General features: G+C 36.8%; 1 protein-coding gene across 1 annotated transcript; it reads right to left on the bottom strand.

Annotated features, from left to right (window-relative positions):
• Nucleotides 1-2,038: 2,038 nt before the first annotated feature.
• Nucleotides 2,039-3,179, bottom strand: LOC122083833 (probable esterase KAI2). Its single transcript, XM_042651741.1, has 2 exons — nucleotides 2,626-3,179; nucleotides 2,039-2,523 (listed from the first exon to the last, which is right to left on the bottom strand). Exons 1-2 carry the CDS (start codon nucleotides 2,991-2,993, stop codon nucleotides 2,079-2,081), a joined length of 813 nt encoding a protein of 270 aa, XP_042507675.1. The 5' UTR covers nucleotides 2,994-3,179; the 3' UTR covers nucleotides 2,039-2,078.
• Between the last annotated feature and the right edge of the window lie 7,734 nt (nucleotides 3,180-10,913).

Here is a 10,913-nt window from a genome sequence, read left to right as displayed (position 1 = left end):
TGAATACCACTATGTACGAATCTTTGCAGAGTTGAAGTGGAATAAGATGAATTTGTTAATAGTGAAAGGTAAATAATTTATAAATGTAAAGGAGTGGAAAATAAGTGCAATATGTTTTTCGATTTGTTTTTTTTGTTTCTGCCCCCCCCCCTTTCCTTTTTTTCTTTTTTTTTCCTTGGATGGTCTTATTCCTATATGATTGTCCCCTTCTAACAAAATCATTTGTTTATCCACACACATGGGGAGGTGGAGAGGGGGATCATTGAATGCAAGATGATATAAAGATATGTACATCCCAAAAACAAATAAGTCAACATAAAAGAAAAAGTCTCAAAATTGCAATGAATTACTAACACAAATGATATATCTATTTTCAACTTATTATGGAATAATCTAGGTTGTAGAACCAAATTCTATTGAACCAAAAATAAGGAAAGAAAGTACCTGTTGACTTAAAGATGCTATTGGAGTAAAAAGCATGGAACAAAAATTATCACAAGTCATAACCTAGTAACACCCCAAATACCACTAAAGTGGTCTAAATTCATTAAACAACTGTATTGAACCTGGAGGAAAAAGATAAAATAAATGTAGGCTCCAAAAAAAAAAAGGAGATTGATCCGGAAAAAAAATAGAGAAATATTTAACAGCAGGTGCATCCATACATGATTAGGCCTTTCTGATCTCTCTGAATTGAGTTGTTAATTTTCTCCCCATGTTGCCATGTTGTTCTATTTCTCTATTTTAGTGATGAGAATACGGTGTGGGGTGGGTCCTAATTGTATGTCTGAGGGATTTTTTTTTTTTTAATATGTGGAATATTCATCTTATCTGATGAAATATGGTGATTGGATTCTTCCTTATCCAATCATTGGTCAATATGAGAGCACCTGTGCCCACATTGATAGGATTTGATTCGCCACATCATTCTGATGTAGGCCCCAAAATTCCATAGTCAGTTCCCTAAGGTTCAATGCGGTTTTTCATGTAGATATTGAATAATAGGGATATATATATATATATATATATGTTCTGGTGGAGAGGGTTACAATCTTTCCTGTCTCTCACTTTATATGAAACATGAGCAGTTTCTCTGGAATCTATTTCTTCTTCTGCCATCCCTAGCTAGAGCTCGCTTCCTCCTCTCGTTCCATTCCTCAAGTCCATCAAAATGAACCCATTCCTCAAATTGGTGTTTAACATCATTCCCACTATGCCATGTCACATTTTAAGCTTCCTAGAAGCACCTCTATCACTCAAAGTCGTTGCATATTAAGAGAACATGAAAAAATTTCTTATAGGTCTACTGGAACAATATCTAAATTAGTAAGACCATTATAAGATTGGAATCCAAACATTACTACCATATCCAAAATAAAACTCTCCTCACTAAATTGGGATGGAATATAATTACAAAACCAAATCAATTGTGGATCATAGTTCTCAAGAGCTTATACTTAAAAAAAAACTAATAATTCTTAAGTGCAAATTGAGAGGGTAACCATCACGAGCACAACAAGAAGAGGCTTGATAAAATAATTTTTGAAATAGAATTAGGCAAATCAAAGCTCCACCAAACTCAAAAAACTTTGAGTGTTGATCAGGTCATTCTCGTACGGTGTTTGATCCACACTTAGACTCCACTGAAAATAAAAATCAATTAAAAAAAGGATCAAATCTCGTACAAGTACCTGAACTATACTCAAAAACTTTATCTAGATTGCTGCACATGTAGCCGAAGTTTGGATCACCATGTGATTTAGAATGTTGGTTCTATGCTCCTATGTGGCTTCATGGATCACTGATCTCTCATTCCTTCTTGACTTTTTTTTTGGTAGAAAATTCCTTCTTGATTTATTAAGAATGGAAAAGAATATTTCAACTTAGATCTCATCTCACATAAAACTAAGTACAGCTCACACCAATGATTAACCCTTAATAATCGTGCCACATAGATTAACACAATTAAGCCCATTCCACACCATTTTTCCATTTAGCAAAGAAATTAATTAACTTTAGAGAGAGAGAGAGAGAGATATGTAAAATCAAAAATCAATTATTAATTAAGAGTTCAGAGTTCAGACAGCAATATCAAAACGGATATGGCGAAGCAAAGCCGGAATTACGATATCCGGCGAGCTCAACTGCGGGAGATGCCCATCGGACGCCATGACTTCGACGATGGACTCACCGCCGAGATTGGTGTGAAGGTATTCCGAAACCATAACCGGCACCGCCAAGTCCTTGACGCTCTGCAGTATATGACAAGGGACGGTCACCAACCTCAGAACCTGCCTCATGTCGCACTGGAATATGGTCTGCGCCACACTCAAAGCTATGTCGGGTCTCATGTTGAACAAAGTCCGGCTAAACTCCTGGACCGCCGCCGAGTCCATATCACCTCCAACCGCCAACGGCGCGAATCCAGAACACCACGCCTTGTAATTCGATCTCATCGCTTCAAATAACTGGTCCAGATCTTCTTGTTCGAACCCTCCGTAGTAATCCACATCGTTCAAGTACCTAATTCATTCATCAGAAAAAAGAAATTAGGTACTCGATGATCTCGAAGCTTCGTTTCTTACAATGGATTGGTTTAATTTGAGAATCCTTTCGAAATGTTACCTGGGAGAGGCGGAGATCATGACGATTTTGGAAAAGAGATCGGGACGAGTGATGGAAGCGAGGGCACCGACTATGGCGGATACAGAGTGGCCAACGAAGATGCAGGACTCGACCTGTAGCTCTTCTAAGATGGCCAGGAGGTCGTAGGCATAACCTTCCAGGGTGGAGTAGCGATCGAAATCGAAGTATTCGGGATTGGTAGGGCCGGCGCCCATGTTATCGTAAAGGATCACACGGTGGTCGTCGACGAGATGAGGAACCAGGTGTTTCCACACAGATTGATCTGTGCCGAAACCATGACCCAACACTATAATTCTTTCTCCTGAACCAAAAACCCTAACATTGTGTGCTTCCTCCACTATCCCCATCTCTACTTCTTCTTCGCCGCCGCTTTGTTTGTTGTTGAGGTTCAGAATCTTTCTGTGTTGGGTGTGGAAACTGGGAAGACTGAGAAGGGGCGGAAGAGTGGAAGACTAGCTTGTCCCGATTGAAAGTTGGGGTGAAGTGGCCTAATTCGCACCACATGCGTTCATACGCCACGAAGTTAACGAGACAGGTGAAGTGGACTAATTAGTACCACATGAGCCTTTTCTTTTCTTTTCTTTTTTTTTCTCGTGTTTTTTGATAGTTCAAAGTTTCAAACAGCAAGGGGATAAAAGAGTAATTAAAGGGCAATGTTCCAATGCCTCTATTATATGATTGGGATTTGCAAGAGACAGGGATCATTGTCAACCGAGCGGTTATTTTATGCAGTGAGTGTGACAGTGCAATGAACATTGGCTGAGAGTATTTGCGTACATGCATGCCCTGAGTTTATCTTGATCATCCAATGTTCATCGTACCGTTGTATTCACTGTAAATGATGTTTTCACTTATCAACCAGTCCCTACTTACCTAAACTTGGTCAAACTTTAGGCAAAATTTTCAATCTCCTATACTTACCTGTATTTAAGGGTGTCAATTTCAAATTGAAACTAAATATCAAAACCAAAACTGAGTCGAATTAATCGGATCGAAACCACACCAAATTTATTCAGTTCAAATTCGGTTTGAATATGTGAGTATGCTATCCAGTTCGGCTCGATTTTGATTTTGGGTGTCAGAACCATCGGTTCGAACCAAAACTTAACCGAATTGCTTTTATCATTCAAGAGTGTTTTTTGTAATCTCATTTTTCTAATGTGGTAATTGTTTTTTGCAATTTATCATCATATATTTACATGCCAAGATAATTTTGGAGTTAACAATGGCCATAATGCCCACAACTTGAACCCATTATGGCCTTTGGTCCATCATAGTCATGGTTCAAAAGTAGAACTGGTTTCATAACTGAATTAAAACTGAGGTACAAACCCAAATTAAAACTGCATATCAAAACTGAATTGGAACCAAAACAAAACCGAGCCAAATTGAATTGGTTTGAGTATCGATATACGGAATCGAGTCGATTCTCGGTTCGATTATGGTCCACCATATCATCATTTGGAACCAAACCAAAACCAAACCGAATAACTGAAACCGAACTGATTGACACCCTCACCTGTATTTATCCAGAAAGGGGAGAGTTCTCCACACCTACACCTACACATACACCAACACCAATACCAATACCAATAACAGCATAGCAAATAGTATCATCCACTTTTTTTTTTGATAGAAAATGAGATAATTTTTGAAGTGTCTTCAAGAAAAGGTGTCCAAATTACAAAGGTTCCAAAACTAAGGAGTGGAAAGCGGCCAACACACGCTATAGACAATGCCTTTCTAGTTAGGGAGTCGGCAATGTTGTTAGTCTCCTTGGGAATGTGAGAGAAAGTAAACTCCCTAAAATAGGATACTAAAATGTTTAATCTCATGGATTATATTGATCACCTCTAATGTTAAGAGTATATAAAAGGTGTATAGTACATTAGTAGAACAATTTTTTGGAAGAGAGTTCAAGTAAAGGGAAGAGCCTAAATCCCTTAAAAAGGAGATTTTTTTTTTTTCTTCAAAAGAGTTAATGAAAAAAATTAGGGAAAAAAGAGCATGTCTGGAGCATGGATATATTCCTATACTTAATCACAAGCCCCTGCAAGATGATTGACCAACTCTCTATAAAAGATAAAAATTCTATCATTATTAATGTTCCCACAGGTGTTCTCATTGGCCCTTGCGTTAGTGTAGGAGCAATGATCTCATACATAAAACTCTGCTCTAAAAAACCATGTGAGTAGTCGTAAGCTATGCCGCTTGTTCAGGAAACCTACTCTCTCTCTCTCTCTCTCTCTCTCTCTCTCTCTAGTAAAGAAAAAGGAGGAAGAACATACTGAATACCCATTTATGCTCCCCCATTAGAAGGCGTAGGGAATAGGGACGGTTACCGTCCCTTTCCCCTACTAAAAGTACTCACTTCTCCTTATATTGTAGCTTTATGAAAGCCCAAACTGTCCTTCAATGGCACATTTTGAATTTTTTTTTTAATTCACCTTTAAATCTATCTTCTAGGTATATATTGAGATGATCTAATTAAATATTACATAATCACTAATGATATTTTTTCGAATCTAATATATATAATTAATTTTATCATCCACATGAACACCCTGAATCATGTATTAGTATTCTCTAAATATCTCACTAAATTAGCAAACTAATTAAAGTATCAAATTATTTAAATTTGTAATTAAACTAAATCAACACATCGATAGGAAATGCATATTATAAAATTAGTCAATTTCTATCACATACATCAAATGCCATATGCTATCGGATTATTTATGTAAGGCATAGTTAAATCATCCTCTTGATTGACAAAAATAAACATCTTATTGCATATTTAGAAGGCATATTTAATTTTATTTAATTTTATTTTTTATTTTGTAGGAAAAGCATATTAAAATTGAAGTGGGGAAATAGTGAAATATGTCATTGGGCATAGAGTAGTGGAAATATCTCACTAAATTAGCAAACTAATTAAAGTATCAAATTATTTAAATTTGTAATTAAACTAAATCAACACATCGATAGGAAATGCATATTATAAAATTAGTCAATTTCTATCACATACATCAAATACCATATGCTATCGGATTATTTATGTAAGGCATAGTTAAATCATCCTCTTGATTGACAAAAATAAACATCTTATTGCATATTTAGAAGGCATATTTAAATTTTTTTTTGTAGGAAAAGCATATTTAAAATTGAAGTGGGGAAATAGTGAAATATGTCATTGGGCATAGAGTAGTGGAAATTTGTTTTTTAGACAAAAAAAAAGATGTGTTTTAGGTAAATCCGGGTTAAGTTTACGAAATTGATCGAAATTTTACCTTAAACTTTCCGTTGGCTGATTGGACCTACTCATATTTGAATTGATTTATGATTATTAATTACATCATCTTGTTAAACTCAAAACCACATGCTCCTGGGACGAAGGTCCTTGCCAACTCGACTACCTCTTGAGATTTATTAATTAATTAATTACATTATTAATAAAAATGGAATGTACATTGATTGGATTCAATTTCTATTATATAAGCATTTCCTAATGAGCAATCCACCAATTTAAAATCATCATCCCCATGTGGCCATGTGAAGACATCTCTATCAAATTGGTTTCCTTATTATAAAATGAGTAAATCTAAAGAAAAGGGTAGGAAATCAATGCCGCCTCTGCTTTTTAGCCTCCCCCGCCCTTTATTCTTGTTTTGGTATAGCTCTCTCCGTCTTTACCAAAAGAAGGTATAGCTCTCTCCGTAATCCTTATAGAATTAGGTTTATGTTATTGAAAATATTATAAGATTACTCAAAAAATATATTTTGGTTTACCAAATTATTCACCAACTTTTGTTTAACTAATTTATTGAAAACAAAGATGTGTATTAATGTTATACCCAAATAAATAAAAATAATATATATATATATATATTAATTAAATGCCCTAAAGTAATGTTCGTTCTACACTTTCGTTAGCATATATTTTTTACTTTTTTTTTTTTTTTCTAACCATCATCATATGAAATCAGTGTAAAAATCGCCTGTAGCCTCTACATCGGGTGGCTGGGAGCCTCTTGGGGCTCATGCCCAGATACTCTCAGTTGCTTGATGCATACCGCACCTCACCACTCACTACAGAGAGTTTCATGTCCTGACAAAAGGGTAATCTACAAATTTTACAAGGGGAGAAAGCGATGTGAAAATTTACATTTTTAATGAAAAAAAAAAGGAGTTTGAGTAAATATAGAACATATATAGAAATAATATAAATTTTTTAGAGGAGAAGGGTATGTCATCGGCTTTTTTAGAGCTAACGGCTCAATAAATAAGAGGCTGAGATAAAAGAGGCATAGAAGGGACTTTTCCAAAGGAAGGAAGGAAGAAAGAGATACAAATTTGGGTAAATTACTAATACATCCATCTTTTTTTCTTTTTATGGAATGAAAGTAAGGATAAAATAAATAATTTGATAAATCGAAACCCTATCTTGAATAATATGGTAAATTTTCCTTTTTTTTATGTAGCAACTAGGGGTGCAACAGGGCCAGGTTGGGCTGGGTTTCTTAAAACCCTAAGTTCCCTTAACTGTGCCCAAACTCGCCCTGACCCTGACTCAGGGCCGCAAAACTTCAACCATGGTCCTACCCTTCAGGGTTCAACCCAACCCTTACAAACCTATATTGGCCCTGATTTTTCAGACCGGGATGACCCTGACCTTGACCCTGATTGACCCTAACTTTGGTTTGCCATCAAGGGCTGGGTATACCCTAACATTGACACTGCAAAATTTGAAATAACTTAAAAACAAAAAATATTCATAATAAAGAGGAGATAAAAAATACAAGTTACAAATTTCTTGGTAAGAAAAACAAGAGAGAACAGTGAGAAGATATATTAGGAGTCTTGAGGTGTCAATGACTCAATGTCAAACAATATATAAAATTATGTTAAATTTTGGGTTAACCTCAAGGAACTAGGGTCAACATCAGAGGCAAAAATCAGGGTTGGATTTAGGGCTGATTGGCTGGGCTAAAGACATCAACCCTTACTCGCCCTGACCCTGACTCAGGGTCAAAAATTTCAAAGTTGATCCAGCCCTCAGAGCCAAAATTTTTGAATCGATACTTGTTCGGGATCAAGGTGGGCCAAGGGTAAGTTTGGGCCGTTAGAATCAAGGTGGGCCAAGGGCAAGTTTGGGTGACGGACCAAACTTGCACCCTAGTATCAACCATGGAAATTCTAGTTGCTCCCCGTCGGATCCCTTCGGTGTCTTTAGGAGTGGACTGAGCTGGGCCAGGTTTTAGGAATTAGATATTCCTTTCATATTTTAATTGTAAGAAGAATCCCGACATTCATTAGTGGTGGTGGTGGAGACTGGAGTGGAAACATGCGCCCTTGCCTGCGGGTGCCGGAGCATACAAAAGCGTCTTTTTAAAACGTGGAGAAAGCTTGTGATCCCGGTCGGCTCAAAGCTAGCCCACCTAAGAAGCGAAGGACACCTGCATTTTTCAAACCAGGAATCAAGATCTAGATTGATCCCGCCTATTCGGATCAGAATCGGTGGAAATAAAAAAAAATATATTAAATCCTAATTTTCCTACAAGATCAGTTCAAATCGGCCTGTAATATCTGATAAGCCGAATCCGCTGATTAGATCCGATTTTTCAAACGATGGACTCCTGTGGTCAAGTGGTCCGGTTCAGCACAAACACGGTGGCCCTGATTTATCCTGCCATGTGGCTAAAGCCCAAGATTATGGTCCCTGTCGATCCCACTCCTGCTCTTCAAGTTTCCAACGCCATTTAGTTGAAGTGGGCCCTCCAGAGTCCAGACCATACCATTGTAGTATGGTGCTTCGAGTAGCGAGTCAAGAGAAAGAGAGAAAGAGAGAAAGAGAGAAAGAGAGAGAGAGAGAAAGAGAGAGATTTGGTGGCCACTGTCGTAACGAATTAACGACTATGGGAAATCAATCCGTTGGCCTTGTCGGGGCTTAATTGGTCCCTATAAATTCAACGTCCCACAATATTATCGCATTTTTTCAATTAATTATGATTCAATATTCATTTAGTCGGTCGGTTACTGGTCCATAATAGGTGTCTATTGGGTTACAATAAATCTTTGAATGACTTAATCGAGATATAAACGATCGATCGTAATATGTTACCGATATAAATCAATATCCATCGGGCTCCTATTAAGGTTGCGATCACTTTAGGCACCATTTGATAATGTTATTGGTGTTTGATAAACCTATTTCTTGAATTGAGTATGATTGAATAGACTCCTTAAGTTAGTGTGCATTTTTCTAGGGAATTCAAACTCCAATGTCCAACAACGATTCAATATAATCGGTTCATAAGGGTCCAGAGCATGGATTTAGTTCTTGATATCGGTATCGGTATTAGTCTTGTCGATACCAATCACTTGTACCCTTTGCTCTTTAGAAAAAAAAAAATACATTTTTACTATTTTACCCCTGAAATGATACAAGTATCTGATCTGGATCGATCAAAGATTAGGGATCGATCTCAGCCGATATCAATACGATACAATACCAATACTTGAACCATAGTCCTGAGAGAATTAAAAGAAATACACAAAGGAATCGATGGATGTGGATTTAAAACTTCCACCAACAAAGTAAAAATTCAGTGTATTCCTTCCCCTTGTAGAACTTTCGAACTTTGGAAAGCCGCCACGTAAGGTAAATGCTTGGCTAGAAGGTGCAATTTTTCATCTAAGATCCATCAATTTTTTTGCTCATGTTTTAATAAATAAAAAAATAAGTATGACTTGTTTTGTTAAATCTGTTTCTAGACATATAAATAAATATTAAGTTTCTATTTATATTTCAAAAAATAAATAAAATGAAATAAGTTCATTAAACAATTTTTGGGATATTTTCTTATTTCTGAACATAAAAAAAAACACGATTATAAAAGCGCTATCAAATGATACCTTTGACTGAGCATAAAGAATATTTACTAACCAGTCGCTCTGGTTTCAAGCTTTATACTACAGGTTCTGATCGAGCCTACCGTATGGAACAGCTTTTGACAACTAGGTTATGTATCTCTACCCTCTAGGGCTAAGTTTGACAAATAAGAAAAGAAAAGAAAAGTAAAAGGACTCAATTTTTATCATTGGTCCGTTTGATCGGTATTGGATCAATGAGGATTGTTTTTCATCCTGTCCAATAAAAGTGAGAGCTTATGACAAAATAAAGAGTCCAAAAACCCCAAGTGGTGGCTCAGTTGGTAAAATCCATTACCTCAGAATTAGGGTCATCAATTCAACCTTCAGATCGAAATATCAAAAAATAAAATAAAATAAAGCATTCCATCACAAAATCGAGTAAAATGCAGCAGATGGTTGCTTTATTTCTTTATTGACCAAAGAGGATAGTTTATCCTGGGAATTAACAGAGAAAACTATTGATACATTTTTAGGGAGCTTACCCTTTTGTTTATCTGTCTCCGATGGAGGTAAATATAATATTTTTTGTAAATAAACGTGAAAAGGCATTAGTATATACTACACAGTCAAACAAGAGTCTTTTTTCCCCTTTTATTGAGCATGTGTTTTCTATTTAAGAGCTACCCATGCACCAAGACATAGAGGCAGGGTGATCATTTCACACCCCCTATCTTTATGACCCAAGGTAAACTCTCAGATAGAAAATTGTCCCTAAATACATGGAATAAAGAATGCTACCCGCCTATGTTCCCCACGTCCATACACATGAGGAAGTAGAGACAGACTGTGAAAAGATACCCCTACCCCTACCTTTCACTTCCGCATGTGTCTAGATGTAGTGGAATGTGCGTTCTCTTTTCCTCAAGCCTGCACCAAAATGAGGACCAAAGGAAATGCACACAAAAACATCAATTGGGATAGAATTTTCATCTTTCATTCGGCAGGACGATCATTTCACCCCACCCTAAGTCTGAGCTGCAGGCACCACACTCGTACAGTTTTTTTTCCCTTATTTTGTTATGTGCAAACTCCTCTTCGATTTGGATGGAAGAACAGGGGACTCCGCAACTGTCTTTTTTGTCAAAGTTCACCTCTCTCTCTCTCTCTCTCTCTCTCTCACACACACACACATCCCGAATGTCGATTTTATTGGGTAACATTCATTGTATACGTTATTTAACTAAGGACATAGTTGATGGATGACCACGCATTGAGCAAATCTAGATCGCCCAGCTTCTTCACACATCTGGATGTCAACGTTATAGGAAAACTGAGTTCCCAAACCGAGTCAATTCCATCCCCTCAAAAAATTCCCACCGTTGTTTTCAATTCAA

Source organism: Macadamia integrifolia, chromosome 7 (genome assembly GCF_013358625.1).
Source record: "Macadamia integrifolia cultivar HAES 741 chromosome 7, SCU_Mint_v3, whole genome shotgun sequence".
Classification (NCBI taxonomy): Eukaryota; Viridiplantae; Streptophyta; class Magnoliopsida; order Proteales; family Proteaceae; genus Macadamia; species Macadamia integrifolia.
This window is presented reverse-complemented; position numbering and strand designations above follow the sequence as displayed.

What these genes read in the sequence shown, in the direction of transcription:
- LOC122083833 (XM_042651741.1), bottom strand. Translation starts at nt 2,993, where the DNA reads ATGGGGATAGTGGAGGAAGCACACAATGTTAGGGTTTTTGGTTCAGGA. An exon ending in ATGATCTCCGCCTCTCCCAG is followed by an intron (nt 2,524 to 2,625) that starts GTAACATTTCGA and finishes TGAATGAATTAG; the next exon opens with GTACTTGAACGATGTGGATT.